This window comes from Onychomys torridus, chromosome 11 (assembly GCF_903995425.1).
Source record: "Onychomys torridus chromosome 11, mOncTor1.1, whole genome shotgun sequence".
Taxonomy (NCBI): Eukaryota; Metazoa; Chordata; class Mammalia; order Rodentia; family Cricetidae; genus Onychomys; species Onychomys torridus.
This window is the reverse complement of record NC_050453.1, coordinates 12,331,569-12,352,446: the sequence shown is the minus strand read 5'-3', so window position 1 is coordinate 12,352,446 and position 20,878 is coordinate 12,331,569. Positions and strand designations below refer to the sequence as shown.

Sequence of the window (20,878 nt, the reverse complement as noted above, 5' to 3'; positions counted from 1 at the left end):
TGAAGTAGCCAGTGAGGGTCTGTGTATATCACACCCTCTAGTAATGAAAGTGGCACACCCTGAAACGCCTAGCTGCTTCTCTCTTGTGATGCAGTAGACCTAGCAGCTGTTGGTACTGGGCAGGAACCCTCCCAATGGAAAGTGAAGACTACCATGTCTAATCGAAATTACAAAGGAAACTTGAAAATGCAGGCTGCTGGGTGGCAATGAGAGTAACAGGCACATGCAGATCCTTTGTTGAGTCTCCACACTGACCACTGTACTGGAGAGCTGCAGAGTACTCCTCCAGTTATTATAAAACTGCACTGTCAGATGTCAGTAGAAATGTAGTGATTGGGCTAAACTTTGTAACGTTCAGGCTACACATAAATGAGGCCAATAATTTACATCTTTCTAATCTACCAGCAATAGATACAAGTTGCCTTTTCTCATTTTTTTTGGAACATATTCTTGGGGAGGAAAGACTGAAGCCAAGGAGGCCAGTTGGGGACCGTGATAATGATGTGAACAATTACTTAGTCACTGGCCGGATATCAAGAATGAAGGGAGAGGTCTAAGATAATTGGGCTTTTTAATTGGGCAGCCATACTGTCTTCATAGCCATACACTATTATGGAGGCCAGTTTATGGGGGAAATGTGGGTGGCATAGTATATGTATGTGTACTTTCCCTTTAAGAATACTGTATTTTTACGCTTATGTGTATGAGTGTTTTACCTGATGTATTTTTGCACACCACATGTGTGCCTAGTGCCTATATGTGGAAGACAAAGAAAACTAGCAGGATTCAGTTCTCACCTGCCGTCTACCATGTCCCAGGGTCTGACTGAGATCTTCAGACTCAGCAGCTTCACCTACTAAGCCAGCTCAGCTGCCTGTTCACAGTATTTTTTTCTTATATCTGTAGAGTATCAGCCAGGAACTGGTGGAGAGAAAACCTGGTTCTTTGCTACAGGCGGTTGAGATGCACTAATTTCTGTCTACAGCGATAAGGTTCCTGTTAGTCGCTTATGTGCTTAGAGTATGTAAGACACTTCCTGAGAGCAGTCCTGTCTTACTTGTGGGCACCTTGTAGGATAAGATGGGTCTCTAGAGAACTTGGGAAGATTTATTTGCCTTTCTGTGAGTTATGTGCACTTGTGTACAGTGGACATTCTCTATCACTCCACTTTCCTTCTGAGGTCTCCCCTGAATATTCTCTGCCAGGCTGGAAACTATCCAGCCCCAGTGATCCCCTGTCTCTGCTTCCTTGGTGCTGGGTTTACAAGTGTGCTAGGGATGCTGGTCATGTGAGTTGTCAGGATTGTGCAGCAAGTGCTCTTGACTGTGGAACCATCTCTCCAGCCCCTAGAGAAGAGTGTTGGACTATTTTCTCACCATTACTCGTCACCAGCTCTTTCAGTTGTCCATCTGATTATCCAGAGCATGTAGCTTTTTTAGTGTGCAGAATCAGGCCTCACCTTTAGGAGTCTATTCACATGAAATTTGGGATTATATATTTAAAAGATTAAAGTGTTTTGCTTAGACTTTTAAAACATATTTTTAAAAAAGAGTTTTTGTTGTTTGTGTGTTTTAAATCCCAGCACTTGGGAGACAGAGGCAGGCAAGTTAGAGATTAGCATTTTCTACACAGCCAGTCCAGGCCAGCCAGGGAAGGCTACATAATGAGACCCAACTCAAAACACAACAACAACAACAGCTATTGAGATATACCGTATACACCATAAAACTGACATGCTTTACATGTACCAGCTTCTGCAACTCTCACCACACTGAATTTAGGACATCTCATCCCCCAAAGGTCCTGTGTGCTCATTTGCATTCCCACCATATTCTTGACCCCTGACAACTACTTATCTATGTTTTGTCTTCATAATGTTGTCTTTTGTGGACATTTCATGTAATAATCACCTACTCCAGTTTTGCGACAGCTTATTTTGCATAATCTTTAAGATTCATTTATCACATAACATTTTTTAGTGAACAAAAATGTTATGCTGTTTAGGTGTACCACATTTTGTGTGCCCACTCAACTACTTAGTGGACATTCAAGTTTTAATTATTATCAGCAATGCTGCCCTAAACATTTGCATTCAATTCTTTTTCAAGAATTAAATTTTATTTTTAATTGGGGGGGGTGGAGTTGTGTACACACATGTGTGCAGGTGTCTAAAGTTGGGAGATCAGAAGTTTGGGTCTCTTGGAGTTAGAGTTAAAGACAGTTGTGAGATGCCTGACGTGGGTGTTGGAAACTGAGCTCAGATCCTCTGCAAGAGCAGTGTACACTCTGGACCACTGAGGCATGTCTCCAGCCCAGGTAATTGCTTCTGTGAACATGCATTTTCATTCCTTTCCAGTAAATCAATACCAATAAGAGGACTTGCTGGATCTTACGTTACATGTGTGACTTTTAAAGGAGATCTGTGGAGTGACTGTCCAGAATAGGGATATTATTTCATATTTCTGCTAGCAATGGGAAGGGTTTGTACCCATGTAGCTAGCAGTTGTTACTGTCTGTCTAATTACATTCCTTCTAGAGGGGCGTGTATCATACCTCACTGTGGTTTTAATTTACATTTCACTAATGACTAATTGTGTTGAGTGTCTTTTCATGTTTATTTTCCCCCTATAAGTCTTTGCGTATCTTCCAAATCTTTTGCCTCTTTTTAAAAATTGAATTATCTTGCATGTATAAAGTTGTGAGTTGCTATGTCTTGGGAATTGAACCTGGCTCCTCTGTAAGAACAACATGTGTTCTTAACTGCCAAGCTGTTTTTTCAGCCCCAGTGAAAAATATGTCATTGAATGGGCATACCACATTTTCTTTATTCACTCATTAGTCAATGAACATTTTAGTTGTTCCCACTTTTCAGTTGTTATGAATAATGCATGTATTTGTATAAATATTTCATACAAACTTATTTTGAGGTGGTTTTTTTTTTTTTGATGTATACCTAGTATAAAATTGCTGGGTCTTATAGTAAGTCTGTAGTTAAGTACTTGACAAACTACCTAACTTTTTCATATGATTGGTACCATTTTCTATTTTTTTTTTATCAGATGTATGATGGTCCTGCTCTTTGTTCGTCATCTTCAACACCTGTTATTTTCTCCCTTGTTTTATTTTTTAAATCATAGCCATCTCTGGCTGTGAAGGAGTAGCTTGTCATTGGTATGCCTGTTCTTATGACTAATGATACAGATCTTTCTGTGTTCTTACTGGCCACTTTTACATCTCTCAAGAATCCCCCTCCCCTTCCCCCACTGAGTGTGTGTGTGTGTGTGTGTGTGTGTGTGTGTGTGTGTGTCTGTCTGTCTGTCTGTGTTTTAAGTGTTGGCCCTTTTTGTTTTGCTCTTTGACACATAGATTTGATCCTTACTGTTGAGCTTGGGGTAGAAACTCTCAGACGGCCTGCTATTTGCATGTACGTATATACCTTGTGTGCGGACGTCAGAGGACAACTTGGGGAAGTTGATTTTCTCTTTCTACCATGTGGGCCCTGGGATCAAATTTGTGGTCATCAGGCTTGGAGGCAGACAATGAGTCTTCTCACCAGCCCATAGCTGCCATTTTTAAAATATGGTAATTGGGTAATCATTGATTTCTGTTTATGAGTGGTGGGATTTTTTTCCCCAAAAACAAGTACCTTCAAACGCAGATTTTGATAAGAGTATTTGCACTTTGTCATGGATTTACTTATGATTTGGACTAATCAGCAAATTAATAGTAGATTGATAAAGCATCTCTAGGCAGTACAGGTGTTGGAGCTAAGTTGAATCTGGATAACTGCCTTCTGGCTAGTTACAGAAGAGTCCGTTCATGCCAACAAGGGCTGGTTTCGACACCCTTGGAGACCCTCCCCAGCCCTGGCATTCTGCTTTTGCTGTCGTCTTAGGTCAGATTCTGTTCAGTGAAATGATGTGAAAAGTATTGTAGCATATTTAGAGTTTGCTTCTAAGTGTGAGGGAGACTGACATTACAACTAAGCAGTGTGCTTCGCTGTTTTTAAAAGATGGACCTGTGTCATCTTGCTGCTGTTGGGATAGCTCACTCACTTTCAGTTCTAAACAATGTTTTCTTCTTACAGATTAGCAAGACACCTACAGAAGGAGGCCCAAGCTCAGCACAACAATTCTGAGTTCACAGAAGAGCAGAAGGTACCGTAAACAATCTCTGGTGCAGCCGATTCCATATGACAAAGAAAGGGTTCTGTCTTTTTGGTCCATTAAGCAAAATACACACACACACACACACACACACACACACACTCACTCACTCACTCACTCACTCACGTGCGCACTTATAAACACATTACCCCCTCTCTCTGTTATGCTTAAATTTGAAAAAAAAAAAAGTAAGGATGTTTTGCCTGACAATAAGTGGTCGTTTGGAGGTGACCTGCCATGTATTTACTCAGCCATTCTCTCTTTGAGTAAGGTGGAGAAACTCAAACTGTACTACAGTCACCTGGGGAAACAAGGCTGGGTGATCACATCCCACCTCACACTTAATGCTTTCTCTCAAACTAAGCCAGGAAGTACCTCAAAACCCCAAAAATAACTAAAACCAAGGAACAACAAAAAGTGTAAGACCGAAAGAAAATAGTGCAAATTAAGAACCTGGCCTGTTGGCCAGGCAGTGATGGTGTGCATCATAAATCCCAGCACCCGGGAGGCAGAGGCAGGCGGAGCTCTGAGTTGGAGGCCAGCCTGATCTACAGAGAGAGATCCAGGGCAACACAGAGAAGCCCTGTCCCATGTGGGGGGAGGGTGGGGCTGGTCTGCAAATCTATCAGACAATGTTGGAAAAAGTTTCCATGGTGTTCCTTCTCCTTGAATTAGATTGTGTGTGTGTGTGTGTGTGTGTGTGTGTGTGTGTGTGTGAGAGAGAGAGAGAGGGGTGGGGGTGGGGAGAGATTGATTGATTGATTCCCCATTAGAGATATTTGGGGCACGCGGGGGGGGGGGGAACACTCATTCCTAAAGGTGGGGAAAAGGGAGAAAATAAGTCCTAGATTTTCCTGACTCAGGTAGCTATAGTACTAAGTTAATTTTTAATCTTGTGACTAGTAAAGAAAAGGTTAGTGCCTACCCCACCCCAAATCTCTTAAGGCAGGGCTGTATAGAAACTCTGGTGACTTCACTCATTCATACTCATTTTTTGCACAAGGGGAGTAAGTGATTTGGGGGGAATAATTTGTTAAGCCTAAGCAAATTTACTTTAGTCCATGGGCTTCCATTTATTAACTCTTAGTTATAGGTGTTTGGGTCAGAAAACACCACCACGATTAGCAGCATTCTTGCCCAAGTTAGTATATGCACATCTAAACATATTTAAGAATCACTTTAGCTGATTTGTTGTTTTGTTTTGTTTGTATTTTACAATTTCATGCTGCTACAACTTTAAAGATTATTTTTCTTTTCTTCCTTAATAATTGCTAATATCCACAGAAGACTAGATTTTAGCCCTGGAAAATTCCACTGAGGAGACGAGTGGCCTGCTTGAGGAAGAGGACAGAAGCTGTATTCTCCCTTTTCTCTAGGATTTGAGAAGTCTGCCTTGAGTAACCAGTTGGCATTCCAGGATTTGAAACAGCTTAGGATGTCTAAATTCTGATCAACAAAATTTTAGTATCTAGGTGCATGAACTAATAGTTAATAAAATTAAAATCATGAAAGAAAAATGAAAACCTAGGGCATTAAAATATCTCAGTGACCTCATATTTTGCTCAATGATTTCTTAATTTTTGAGTTACTTAATTTTTGTCTCTCAACATCTGTTGCTAAAGAAGAGGTCCTGTGACCTCAAATATAAAGTGATTTGATTTGCTGAAAATGTTCTAAGATCATAAAGAAGAAAATAATAAATGGGCCTCTCATGATTGTGTTAAAGGAAAGCAGTTGTAACTTTTTTGCAGTTTTCTTTAACCTGAGGTTTTTCTCAAACCCTCTGAATATTTGATAATGCTTCTCATCATTTAGTTTGTAGCTCTTCCTGCAGCCAGGCACCAGCCTCCTCCTTTCCTACGGAGCTGTTTACAGACACCCCATATCTTGTGCTCTGAAAGACCAGGAGGTAGATTGCCATGGAGTAGCCACAGAGCTCAGCTCTTGTTCCAGGCCCAGATGTCCTTATAAGATGAGGGATTAGAGTCCTCCAAGACCCTAAAAGATACCCTTTCCCCAAATCTCTTATTACCTAGGAGGTCTCACTTTGTTTCCTGGCCACTGGATTCCTGAGACAATTGTTACTTAGAATACTTGCCACCGAGCCAAGCAGAACTTGGACCTTGCCTGTGTCTTGCCCCATATTTTCATGTGCTACATTATAAATGTAAGCCAAGCTGTACATTTCTAGACGTTTAATTTTCTTTAAAGATTCAGGTGAAAAACATACAGTTGTTCATAACAGACTTTATTGAATTGTAACCTAGGGAAGTAGTTATCAGAGGCTTTGAGTTATTCATAATAATGATCTTCCACATGTGCCCTGTGGAGCATTGGTTCTGAAAAATTAATAAATATTTTGAACAGAAATTGTGTAACTTCTCAAGGCTTCAGCGTGCTTGTGTAATGTTGAATATTTTAAAGAGGTTGAGTGTATAGCCTTTAAAATTTTCTTGGGTTTGGAAATCTCCTGTCGGTCTTGTGTTCATAAGAACATACTGTGAGGAATTACTGTTGGATCTGCAGAGTCAATTAAATGCTGTGCATGGACTATAAGCCACAGGAAAACACTCAATTGTATTTTCTTCAAGAAAAATGGTGGATTTTTACCTTATTCAGGGCAAAATTAATTTGTTTTCTATTTTAGATTCCTCTGGCCACTTTGCCATGTCTGCTGCTGCTGCTGTTGTCTTTGCTCAGCTCATGTATGTTTGGGGTTTTTGAGACAAGGTCTCACTATGTAGCCCTGGCTATCTTGGAACTTACTATGGAGACTAGGATGGCCTTGAACTCACAGAATTCCTCCTGCCTCTGCCTGCTGAGTGCTGGAAATAAATGTGTATGCCACCATTCCTGGAAAGCTTATTCTTATTTCATAGTTGTTTTTTTTGTTGTTGTTGTTTGTTTTTTGTTTTTTGTTTTCCCCTAGCTTTCATTTAGGTTCTCAGTAATTTTGTTACTATGATGACTGAGTCTAATAGCCAATGGAAAGCTGTCAAATGCTTCATTCCATTGAATTCCCTATTGGTGCAGTAGGTTTTCTCATGTAAGGTTCTACATAGAATAGAAATCCTGTCTCATGATGCTTAGAAAGCTTTTCCCTGATTTGAGTCAAATTTAGCGGTAAAGAGAATTAATTTAGTACTATATGCATGTATATATTTTTAGGGTCCCCTTTCTATCTCTGCCCTTCTTGCTACCCCTGTCTCTTTTCTCTCTCTCTCTCTCTCTCTCTCTCTCTCTCTCTCTCTCTCTCTCTAGCTAGACAGAAGATGGCTAATTATTTAAATATTAAAAAATTAAGTCTGGATTAGGTGAGACTATATTCTTTATATTTTTACTGACTTTCCTTGTATAAATTGAATACATTATAGCACAATTAATTTATTTCTTTAACTTTTTTATCTTTTCCCCTAATTGATCCTTTGAGCTATCAATTTCCTGAGACAATGACAAAGTAAAATAGCATTTACCTGGATTTTCTATACTGTATTAAGTCTGCGTGAGTATTAATAGTTTAAATCTACAATTAGATTTAGCTTACCTTCAGTGCTTAGTCTTTTGGGGGGATGGAGATGGGAGGGGGAGTTGAGACAGGGTCTCTCTGTGGAGTAGCTCTGGCTGTCCTAGACCAGGCTGGCCTCGAACTAAGAGATCTGCCTGCCTCTGCCTCCTGAGTGCTGGAATTAAAGGTGTTCAGGAGCTGGTTCTCTCCACCCTCACCTCTCAGGTGGCAAGCTTGCATAGCAAACACACAGTTACCTCTGTTGTTCCCGGAGCCATCTGGCTCCCCGGTCCTTGGTCTTAGTGTACTTGGACTGGCATGTCCAGACTTGACTTCCTTAACCATTTTTCTGCAATATTTCAGTAGCAGCACATCTTTGTGACATCAAGGGCATCTACATATTTTTAAATTATTGCCACAGCTAAAATGATAGTGTCCCACTTTTTTTAATACTGAGGTTAGATGTCATTCCCTAAAGTAGTTATAAATAATGCCTATTGATATTTTGCTATATTGCAGTGTATTTCTGTATAAAAGGCTCTTGGTTCTATAAGAAGAAAAGTTTCTATTTAAGAGTTTATTAGTGAACTCCTTGTTGCTAAACTACATTTTAATCTTAGGTGTTAAGTGTATGAAATTAAATAGATTTTGTAATAAAGAAGAAAAAGTAGACGCTGTCATTTTAAATATTTAGTATATTGCTGTATCTCAGTGTGAATAGAATTATTTTTAAAAATTTAGAAGATATTTTATTTTGTGTTTGGGTGTTTTGTCTGTGTGTATGTCTATGCACCACTTGCATGTGTGGTGCCCACAGAAGCCAGAAGAGGGTGTTGGATCTCTGCAATTGGAATTCCCGATGGTTATGAGCTGCCAGGTCATTGATGTGCCTTGAGTCTTGGTCCTCTACAAGAGCAGCCAGTACTATTTAACTGCTCAGCCATCTCTCCAGCCCTTAGAATTAAATATATATATATATATATATATATATATATATATATTTAAGCAGCTGTATCTCAATATAGAAGTTTATTTTTTCAAACCCTTCACTTTGCTCTCGGGTGGCAGGTGAACGGTGTGTCACCCTCCTAAACTCTTTAGTTTTAGAAATCCTCCTTGGGTTTGGTTCCTTAGCATGTCTCACTGTTTTTTGGTAAGGTTTGTATAGCACCCTCTGCTGGAGTTTGTAGACTCTTATGCCCATGCTTTATACTCTGTGATTCTGTGTCTTACATCACATAGAACATAATCTTAGTGAAAGCAGGAACTATGCCTAGTCATTATTGGCCATTGTATTTCTTTTTATATAAAACATAGCTGACGATAAAACTCCCCACTATTTGTTTTAGATACTGATTTTGTTTAGTATTACATATGTATTTCAATAAGTTGGGTTTGCTTCAGTCAGAATTTGATTATGATAGTGTTCTAATAAGTTGAGAAATTTTGAATCTTTTGTAAAGAAATAAGAAAGCTTAGAAGGAACTGTGGCATGGAGCATTTTTCATTGGCACCTTTTTTTAGGAATACTTGAGTTTATTCTTATTTAATTAATTTATATATTTATTTTTGTGACAGGTCTCTCTATGTAGCCCTGTCTGTCCTGGAACTCTATGGAGACCAGGCTGGCCTTGAACTCACAGAGATCCACCTACCTCTGATTACCTGAGTGCTGGGATTAAAGACATGTGCAGCTATGCCCAGCTATTTAAATTTAACTGACACACACAAAAGGAAATTAAAATTGTACATATTAATGGGCAATGCTATTCATTATTTATTTATTTATGGTTGAGACAGGTTCTCACTATGTAGCCCTGGCTGCCCTGAAACTTGGTGTGTACACCAGGCTGATCATGAACTCACAGAGATCACCTCTGCCTCTGCCTCCCAAGTGCTGGGATTAAAAGAGGTCATGGATGGGCCAGCATGCCCTGTAATAAGATTATTTTTTGATACATGTATCTATCGTGTGACATTTAAATCAAATAACTTTCATGCTCAAACATTTATTATCTGTGTAGTGAAAACATTCAAATTCCTTTTTTTTTAAAGTCAGGAGCTTGTGTAGCCTAGAATAGCTTAGAATTTGCTGAGTAGCTAAGGAGGACCTTGAATTTTTGATCATGCCACCACCTGAGTGTGGGATCATGTCCCTGTGCCTGGTTTTAGCCCGTCATGCTTTAGATTGAGCCCAAGACTTTGTGCATGTCAGACCAGCACTCTACCAACCAAACCATATCCCCAGCCTTTGGAGTTCTATCTTTGGAGTGTTTAAGTTTCCTCTACAGCGTTGTCATACATTGTCCCCCACTGTGTGACAGAAAGCGAACCTCTTGCTCCTGTCTTACTGTGACTTAGCTCTCCTCGGTCAGCTTCTCCCTGTCCTCCCTTCCCTCTGGCTCTTCCCAGCCTCTAGTTGCCAGGCTTTTCTCCGCTCAGAAAACTCAGCTTGTTAATGCTCCAGAAGAACGAGTGTGTGATCCCTGCCTTTCTCTTCCTGACTTTAACTTTGCTTAGCTTGATCCCTGGTTCCAGTGATGGCATTGCTTGTCCCACTGTGTGGACGAGCACATTTTCTTCATGTGTCAGTCAGTGGGGACTTGTCTTTCTGATTTGTGGCAACCGAATAGGACTGCAGAAAGCAGGAGAGTGTGAATAGCTCTTGAACATCCTGACTTCATGTCCTTTGGCTGTCTACCAAGCAGCGGGACTGCTTGGCTATATGGTAGTTCTACTTTTAAGTTTTTAAATGATTTTTTGTATTTTATTTGTATGTGTATGGGTGTATATGTATGTATGTGCATGTGTGTGGATATATGAGCATATATCAGATGACAACTGTGGGTTCAGGGGATTGAACTCAGGTCATCAGGCTTGGTAACAAGCACTTGCTGAGCCCTCTTGCCAGCCCTGTTTTTAATTTTTTGGGAAATTCCATATTGGTTTCCATTATTCACTTACTAATTACCCTTTAAGTCACGTTAAAACTGTCACCAAAGAGACCTTGCTTTATTTAGAATTGGTTGTGGGGTGTTAGTGTAAGAGAGTACACACTCACTTCTCATCTCAGGCCTTTGCATCCTGCTTTTTTTTCTCTTGAGTCTGCCAGATGCTACAGGGAAATAAGATTTAACTTGTTTTTAAAAATTAGAAACTTCTTATTGATAAAAATTTACCTGATTTTGTTTTTTTTATCTCTCTGCAGAAAACCATAGGCAAAATCGCCACATGTTTAGAATTGCGAAGCGCAGCATTGCAGGTAAGTAGAGGTGTTCTTCACTTTCTAACATGATTGTTCTGCTGAAATAGTGGACAGGCGTGCCTAAGGCTGTATCCTCACAGGAGAGTTTTACAGCTAGGAGGATTCATCAGTAACATGCATACTTATGTGATTTAGTTTCCGTTTTTAAACTATAGAAATCAAAGCCATAACTTTATTTATTTAATTTTTTTTTTTTTTTGTATTACATTTAGCCTAAATGTTCCGGGAATGCAAAACAAACAAAACCCAGTTTGGAACTTTTCATTTTCTACCGTGAAGGCAAGAAATAGATTTTGAATCATTTTGAATGTTTAGTTTTTTACCACTTAAGAGATGTAGGGTACGGTGAAATCTTTGTAGTAAAAAGATGTAATGTGCATATTTTAAATTTAGTCCACACAGTCCCAAGAGGAATTTAAACTGGAAGACCTGAAGAAGCTAGAACCAAGTAAGTTTTACCTTCTGGTGTTCTTGGGCTCTCTTTTAGGGAGATAATTCATGGTAGCTGTTAATGCTATTTAGCATAGATGGTGGTTTTCTCCTACTATCTAATTATGTAGCATCTTTAGTCCTTCTTAAATCCCTGCAATATTTGAAGTAATTATAATTTGATGTAAATATCTATTAGCCTTTGTTTTGGTGACTTTAATGAGACTAGTTCTTCAACAAACATTTACAGCAGAGGCTAAGGAAGATAGAAATTATAGTCAGTGGTGTCATTCAGTTTATATAGCATGAAAACTGTAGCCCCCTGTGAGCCATGCTATGAAATACTTCCTTGTTGTGTCTATTTTTTTCTCTTCCTCTAAAAGTTTTTGAAGTAAATAATTTCTTCAAACATTTGGTGACTAAGATGCTTTCTTTCCGTTTTGCTGGTTCAGATGAATGTTCTCTTTCTTGAAATGTCTGTAGTATGGGCAGAGGTGAATATGACTAAGTAAACCTTAGCCAATACCAGCAAGGCAGGATTGCATGGCTTAACATGCTTTTGTAAACAGGGAAGAATAGCTTTCAGATCCATCTGTTAAGGCAAATTCTCAGTCTGGAATCATAAAATCATGGCATTGTAGAATAGAAGGAATCATGGCTGTGTGGTCACATTCTCTCACTTTGTAGTAGAAGAAGGAGATGAAGTGCTCAGCCCTGTTTCACTGCAGCCCTTAGTAGCTGGCAGGGCTTGAATCAGGTGAGCAGAGTTCATGTTAGTGTAATACTTTGGGTGTCTCCACACCTTGGGTGAAAGGTGAAAGAAAGAACTGAAGAGATTGCCCGTGTCAGCTTCACACACTGCTAATTCCCAGCAAGTCTGAGAGAAGCAGATATAAGTGATCAAGGAAGTGGAAATGTCTCGTAATGGAAGGACCAGGGTAAAAAGAGGTTTGCAGGGTCTATGCTAAACAGGATCAGGTTTCTTTTGTTTAGTTTGGGTTGGTAGAGAGAAGCAACAAGACCCAGGAACACAGATCTGCTGCGATTCTGGTGGCTTTTCCACAACTGTTAGATGGCCATATTTCATCTCTTCAGAGCAAGGTCTTTCTCATATGGCAAGAATTATAATAAACTGCCATTTTAATAGTTTTGGCACTTTATGTGATGCAGACTACGAGAACTATAATTTTGTATTTATAAGTAGTTCTTACCTGTTCTCAGTGAATATAGGAATGTCGATCAAATAATGTAAACATTTTTAATTTTTTCTGACCACATTTTCTAATTCATAGAACTTTTACGGTTTCTTTAAAAAGCATTAACAAATACTTTATGTAAGTTTTATTGGTAGCTTCATTTAATGTTATTTAGATTCCATAAAATTCACTAATTTAAAATGTATAATTATTACTTTTTATTGCCTTGACAGTGCACCATTGACACAGTCAATTTTAGGATATTTTCATCACCCTAAAAAGACACCCTGTGTCCACTAGTATCCCTCACTTTCCCCCATCCAGTTCTGACCCTCTCCAATGACCAGCTCTAGGCAACCACTAATCTAATTTGTCTATAAATTTGTCTAGTCTGAACATTTTACACAAATGGAACCATATATAGTCTTCCATGACTGGCTATCTATAAGGTATTTTGTAGAAAAGCACATTGATGACTTTAATGAAAAGATTCTGACACTGAGGCTGGTGTGCTCAGTGGTGGAGCACATACCCAGAATATGTGAGGCATCCCCAGAACCACAGGAAACAAACAAAGGAATGCAGCCAGCAAGGTCCTAGCTGTAGTCACGATGCCTGGTGGTGTCTGGGGCTAAGAAAAATCCTTAGTTCCTTTCTTTCTTTTCTTTTCTTTTTTTTTTTAATGATAAAAGAAGAAGTAGGATTTTGGCTTCTTACAATTACCATTTTCAGTTAGGATTTTTGGTTTTTGTTTGCTTCAAACAGAATTGAAGAATCCTACAGAAGGCTGGGGCTGGGCCTTACAGGAACAGGCCCTGGTTTAGTTCTCCAGCGCTGCAGGAGGGGCAAAGGGAAGAAGGGGCAGAGTAGGAAAGGAGTCTTATGCTAGGTGGATAGCCATGAAGATTGTGAACTGGTTACCAGTAGGCATTTATTATCTCTCTCTAATAGCCTCTGTAATTCCTCCCAGTGCCTCAAAGAGACTTTATTGGTTGCCTTTTTTTTTTTTTGAGTATCAGCTATATGCCTTGGCATTCAGAGATTTTCTCAACTGTCTTTTGCTAATGATGACTCTCCCACTTGTCTATGACCTTATGTTTGCAAATACCAGGAATGGGTTTGGGATATATCACTCCTAAATGTCGTAGTTTTCTAGTTCAAACTTGTGAGAAACTATTGACTCATGCCTTAGTGGGATACTACACTAAGATCTTTAGTGGTTGTCTGTTCCACTTGCTTGCTTTTTTTTTTTTTTAAGGCTTTTGTTTGTATTCTAAAGATTTAGAGTGGGAATAGAAATATAGTAATTTTAGATTTATTTTATTTTGCTTCATTTTTGTAAGAAGACCAGGCCTTGCTGTGTAGCCCAGGCTTGTCTGAAACTCAGTTCTCCTGAAGCAGCCTCCTAAGTACAGGAATTACAGTAACTTCACCTTCATTTTATTATATTTTGAATTTAGATAATTCTTTTCATTTGAACTTTTTCTTCTTAAAGTTGTTTACTTCTCTGTCTATATCTATCATCTATCTGTCATCCATTCATCCATCCATCCATCCACCCATCCACCCACCCATCCACCCATCCATCCATCCACCCATCCACCCACCCACCCACCCACCCATCCACCCATCCACCCACCCACCCATCCATCCATCCATCCATCCATCCATCCATCCATCCATCCATCCACCCACCCACCCACCCAACCACCCACCCAACCACCCAACCACCCACCCACCCAACCATCCATCCATCCATCCAGCCAGCCAGCCATCCACCCAACCATCCATCCATCCATCCATCCATCCATCCATCCATCCACCCATCCATCCACCCATCCATCCATCCACCCACCCACCCATCCATCCATCCATCCATCCATCCATCCACCCACCCACCCAACCACCCAACCACCCACCCACCCAACCACCCACCCATCCATCCATCCATCCATCCATCCATCCATCCACCCACCCACCCACCCACCCACCCATCCATCCATCCATCCATCCATCCATCCATCCATCCATCTATCTATCTGAGTACTCCGCACCTGGGTAGACATCAGAGGATAACCTGCAGGACAGCTTGTAGGAATTGGTTCTTACAGGTCCCAGGGATTGAACTTGGGACTTCCGGCCTAGCAGCAAGCACCTTTACCCATTGAGCTATCTGCTGGCCTCTTCTCAATCCTTTTACGTGATTTTAACTTTCTATTGCTTTTGGGAGGCGCATAGCTATGTATACTGTATCTCGGTAGGACATACTCTGTAATTTTTTTAGTTTATAAAAGTTGGACAATTAGGAATTATTTCTATCAGAAATACTTTCTGCAATTTAGTGTTTAAGTACATCTTAGATGAAATAGTCTTAGTCAAGCTCACCCTTGATGATGCCTCTTCTGTGGAAAGTGAATGGCGTAGCTTTCAGTATGCTGGACTCAGGTGATTCACTTTGCTAATGTATTCCTCCTTCAAAGTTTGTAAATCTCTTGAAAGTCCTGTATGAAGTTCATGTTAAACTTGTGATTTTAGTAATTCTAGTAATTTTTATGTTACTTCTCAGAACATACTGCTTACTCCAACCTATCTCCCCTCACCATCAATAAAGTTCCTTTCCGTTAATCCATCCTTTGGAACACCACAGAAACCCACCTTTCCTGACAGCTTCCTGTGCTCTCCTTTGGACCCACTACCTCCTCTCCATTTCACGGTGTTTTTATAGCCTGTCAGAATCTGCCCTGTATTAGTCTCATTTCTGTTTATTCTGTTCTTCAGAGCAGTTATAAGCAACCTTTGACTTTCCTGTGCATAGTCTATACAATGCTTTGCTTATAGTATAAACTCAGCAAATTGTGCTGTATTCAATAGATTTAAATGTCTTGAGAGGAAGCCTTCTTCCATAGTTTAAAAAATAACCTTCAGAATGAAAGTTGTTTTTTTTTCCATTTTTGCCTACCATGAAAGTGGTATGTTGCTACAAGAACACATGTTGATATTTCCATTTGTGTCATTTTTTTAGAGCATGAACTGCAAGGAGATGGAAGATCCATTCTCTATGAGTAAGAGAGGTGGACTGATTCTCAGTAGGAGAGGACAATGAGGGAGTCAGGGTGGTATAAGTACATCAAACTGAATGGTCCTCAGCTGCTGGAGTGAGATTGTGAAACAGTTTTTAAAAAGTGAGGCCCAGAAATAACAAGTAAAGACACTTGCCACCAAGCCTGACTACCTGAGTTCAATCCCACATGGTGGAAGGAAAGAGCCTACTCCCAAAAGCTGTCCATTGACCTCCACATTGCATGCACACAAAATACATAAAATGTAACAAGAGAAAAAAAACAGTAAGGCCTGGCTGATGAAAGCAGGCCAGTGGAGGCATTCCTGGGGTTGATGTGTACATAGGAGTGCATGTGCCTTCAGAAGTCACAACAGGGCCTCATCCCCTGGAACTGAAGTTAGAGATGGTTGTGAGCCACCCTCAGTGGGTGCTTGGAACTGAACTGTGGTTCTCTCAAAGAATAATGCATGCTCTAAACACTGAGGCATCTCTCTCCACTCTCAAGGATTTCCTTTTGAAAGCACTGATACCTGAAAAAGAAGTTTACAAGAAGCAAAATATTTGCAGCTGTGGTGTCTTAGTTTTTATTGCTGTGAAGAGACACCATGAACACAGCAACTCTTAGAAATGAAAACATTTAATTGTGGTGGCTTGCTTACAGCTTCAGAGGTTCAGCCCTTTATCATCATGGCAGGGAGCATGGTGGCATGCAGGCAGACATGGTGCTGGAGGAACAGCTGAGAGTCCTACATCTTGTAGGCAACAGGAAGTCCACTGAGACATTGGTATCCTGAGCATAGGAAATCTCAAAGCCCGTCCCCACTCCAAGAAAGCCATACTTCCTAATAATGCCACTGTGTAGGAGATTATGGGGACTGATTACATACAAACTACCACATTCCACTCCGTGGCCCCCATCAGCTTGTAACAATATCATAATGCAAAATACATTTAGTCCAACTTCACACATTCCCATACTCTATCACAGTTGACAATGTTTTAAAGTCCAAAGTCTCTTCTGAGATTTATGCAGTCTTGTAACTGTAATCCCCTGTAAAGTCAAAATCAAAAAACAGATCACATACTTCCAACAAATAATGGCGCAGGATAATGTTACCATTCCAAAATGTAGGGAAAGGAGCATAGTAAAGAAACACTGGACCAAAGCAAGACCAAAAACCAGCTGGGAAAACTACAAACTCTGCATCTCCATGTCTGATGTCGAAAAACTCTTCAGATCTCCCAGTCCTTTCAGATTTGTTGGCTGCAACTCACTTCTTTCTGTTGGGCTGGTTCCATCCCTGTTAGCGGCTCTCCTCAGCAGGTATTTCAGAACTGGCATCTCTAACATCTTGAGGTCTCCAAGGCAATCCAGGTTTCTCCTTCACAGCTTCACTCAATGGCCTCTAACTAAGTTGGAAACTTAGCTGGGTAAGACCTTGCCCTGAGGTCACCACTTCCTCTCTTCCATTTCTTAATCTATTTATCTCCTTGAACACAACACTTCATTCCTTTTCTCCTCAAATTTTACATTTTCTTGATCCTTTTCATTATAAATCTTCATTATAGTTACTACCAATAACCACATAACAGAATCTACATTAGGCTGTTTTGAGATTCCCGCTACCAAGGAAATTAATGCAAAACTCTTCACTTTAGCCTCAGACAGACTCTTCTGACAAAGCCAAATGGCAGCCACTTTCTTCACCAAATATCACAAGAATGATGTCTAGGCAACATACTAAAATTCTTCTCTGAAACCTCTTGACTGAACCCCCAACATTTCAAATAACTCTTAGCACCTCAGTCTTCCATGGGCCATTAAGCAGTGCTTAAAGCATTCTACTGCTTTCCTAACCCAAAGTATCAAAGTCTAAATTCCTCCAAACAAAATCATGGTCAGTCCTATCACAGCAATACCTCAGTCCCTTGTAGTGCCTGTGCTACTACCCATTCACCATGTCCCAGCGAGGGGCTGAGGATTAAAACAGACAAGACAGCAAGACAGCGGGTCATTCTTCTCAGTAGGATGCTGTTTATTGAAGGAGGAAAGAGGCCTTAAATACAGGCTTACAGAACAGTGGGAGAACCCTGGAGGGCAGAAGGTCCCTGCAGATGTTTTACATTCTTGCATCCTAGCTGTTTACACCAATATGCAGTATACACAAACAAGGAACTTCTGGTAAGCTGTTTAGGAGGGAGGAAACTGGCAGGGAATCAGCATAGGGAGGACATCTGATCAAGGTCAGTAAGCAAGGCAACAGCTACCCAAGGAATGGGGGTCCGGGCCCAACAGTCCCTGGTACCAACTTCTGTCTTAGGTTTTTTTATTGCTATAAAGTGTCACTGTGACCACAGCAACTCTTAAATGAAGACATTTAATTGGGGTGGCTTGCTTATAATTCAGAGTACAATACTTTGGTCTTGCTTTTCAACTTTCTATCATCTGAAGAAGTCAAACCCAAACTGGATGTGGTGGGACATTCCTGTTCAAGAGGCTGAGGTGGGAAGATTGCCATCAGTTACATAGTGAATTCTAGGCCAGGTTGGGATATAGAGTGAAACTCTGTCTCAAAAAAAGGCAAGCCCTCACAAAAGCTCCACTTCCTTCTCTGAGCCTTTCTTGCTCCTGCTTCTTCAATACTGAAAAGTTCCAACTCTGGAGTGACTGTCGGTGATGCCTCTATCCTGAGTCACAGCTCCCGTGTCTTCTGACAACTTCGTTTTGAACACTGACCCTGTGGACTCCAGCTTCTCCACTGTCTCTCTGTCCATTTACACAGCTTTCTGGGTGTCCGTCCTAACAGTAGCCGCCACATTTGCACATTAGCTTGTCCACTTGTTGGCATCCGTGATCTGCTTTTCTTGCGTCTGGTCCACAGTCCCAGTGGGAGTTTTGGATAAGTGTACACCTCAAACCTCCCACAGCCAGTACAGGTGTTTGAAGACTTCCCTTGAGAATAAGCTCTACTATGTGTAGATCTGCAGAATGTTAATATATGTAATAGGATTTTATCAGAAGAGGGGCATCAGATGCTTTCAGCTGCAAACCCTTCCAGTTGGATGCTGTTGAGGGACATCTTCTCAAAAGACAGTAAAGTAGGATGTGTTGCTCTTTTACTTCCTCTGTGATGCCATTGTTTAGCTTCTCACATTTGTGTATTATCTGGTCTATTGGTTGACATGTTTGGTGTCTGTTTTTCTTGAGTTTGGTTGAAGAACCATTTAGTTCTTGATCATGATAGTATATCCTAAGAGTCTAAACCATTGTGGTCACTAAGTACACAGTTACTGAGAAAAAGGAAGATGGTGGCAGGATGAAGGTAAGAGCTAAAGAGAGAGAGTACAAACCAAAGAGAACTGTGGCTGGTACACATGTAAGAATTGGATATAAAATTGACAGTCGTTGAAACATGACATGCAATTGCAACCTGTGCCCTCTGGATACCCTCTTTGGAGGCTATTTGCTATGTACCAATATAACTTACGGGACTTCGAAGTCAAAGGCTGAGTGTATTGAGCACTAAGTTACAGGAGCCTTTTGTGTTGTCCATTTCATGCCGTGGATTCACTTTCGTGTAATTTGCAGCTTGTTACCAGGACCCATAAGGCTGGAAGTGAAACACTAAATTACATACTTAGAGTATTCCGGCAGACACAGCAGCATTACAGAGTATCTCTCTCTAAGCTTACATGCCCAAAGGGAGCTGTGGGGGTAACTACAGCCAGGACACAGGTACCATGTTGTCTGGAGACTTCTCTTGAGGATGCACTGTACTGTGTCCAGATCTAGTAGTATAGAGACATAAGCAGTACATTTCATCATAAAAGGAGTATGATATGTGTAACTGCTAACACAAAGCATGTCAGGAGGAAACTCAAGACAGAATAAGATATGCTCCTGGATCTCTCTAATTGTCACCTTTAATGTCAGCCCTTCAGTACAGGGAGGACCCTGTGTCTTACCCAGGACCTTGTACACAGTAGGAAAAGTTTTGGGGGCCTAATTTTCTCAGACCTTCTACAAGCAAGTACAGTGGCTCTGGAATGATAATCTGGAAATTTAAAAATATATGTAAATGTACATGGTAAAATTTACTAAAAATTAGCTCTTTGAGCTATAATTTAGTTTTTATAGAATAATTCATGTTTCTTTGTCTTTTATTGCAGTCCTGAAGAATATTCTTACATACAATAAAGAATTCCCATTTGATGTTCAGCCTATCCCATTAAGGTAATAAGTATTCATATTCATCTTCTCTTACTGTCTTCTTTATATTGTTTTACAGATACATCTGTTGTCTGTTGTTTTATCCACTTTGGTATCTTTGATATGGGTGATATCAACATTGATAACAATATTTCAACCTCTTATAATATTCAGCATCCTGTAGAACAGCTGTGAGGCTTTGTTGGTGTATTAAACATTCTAGCTCATTGTTTAGTTTTCTCTCTCTCTCTCTCTCTCTCTCTTACATGTAGACGGATTTTAGCACCTGGTGAAGAAGAGAATTTGGAATTTGAAGAAGATGAAGAAGGTGGTGCTGGGGCAGGACCTCCTGATTCTTTCTCTGCTAGAGTTCCTGGTGGGCATCCTTACATAGCACATGCACTGCTTTGTCCAGCAGGACCTTTGGAACTTATGTTGGTGTTTGCTAGTGGAGAGGAAAACCTCTCCCGAGCCCTTGCCAGCTGTAAGCAAGTTCCATGGCTGGGCCACTGTCAGTGGCTATCTAAACACAGTGTGAAAGGATCCTCTGTGTTAGTGGTCCTCAGAACACATGCTCAGTGATTCACTGAGACTCACAACTATAAAGTACTGCAAGAGAACACAGGAGCAAAATTAGCCAAAGGAAGAGGCATATGGACCAAATCAGAGGACAGTGGGTGCAGATTCCAAAGCCCTTTCCGCGTGCTTCCAGCCACATGGGCAGTATTTAATTCCTGCTGTAACAAACTGTGGCAGCATGGTGAAAGGTGAAATGTCTACTTAGAGATTCATTGGTAACTGATCACAGAGTCATTTTCTACCTACTATAAACCAAAATTATAGGTTTCAGAAGGAAAGAGTATTCAGCACAAGCCATACTGTTCACACAAACAGTTCAGATGTTGTAAGATGAACAGAGCAGATGGAAATCTTCATCAGATCCAAGATCCCAAATGCCAACCACAGGCCAAGCTCTGTCCTGGGCCTGTAGTATCAGCCTGTCTCTGTGTTACATAATCAGACTTTAACCAAATTGTGGTTGGGAG

General features: G+C 40.5%; 1 protein-coding gene across 2 annotated transcripts in view; it reads left to right on the top strand.

Annotated features, from left to right (window-relative positions):
- Positions 1 to 20,878, top strand: part of Aida (axin interactor, dorsalization associated) — a 33,071-nt gene that overhangs the window by 2,045 nt on the left and 10,148 nt on the right. Inside the window, exons 2-6 of one of the 2 annotated variants that reach the window (XM_036202030.1) lie at positions 4,088 to 4,157; positions 10,880 to 10,933; positions 11,330 to 11,384; positions 19,793 to 19,856; positions 20,105 to 20,208. In XM_036202030.1, the coding sequence (XP_036057923.1) occupies positions 4,088 to 4,157; positions 10,880 to 10,933; positions 11,330 to 11,384; positions 19,793 to 19,856; positions 20,105 to 20,208 (347 nt within the window). Of the gene's footprint in view, positions 1 to 4,087; positions 4,158 to 10,877; positions 10,934 to 11,148; positions 11,216 to 11,329; positions 11,385 to 19,792; positions 19,857 to 20,104; positions 20,209 to 20,878 lie in introns of those variants that run through there. The other variant, XM_036202031.1, reaches the window with a different exon arrangement.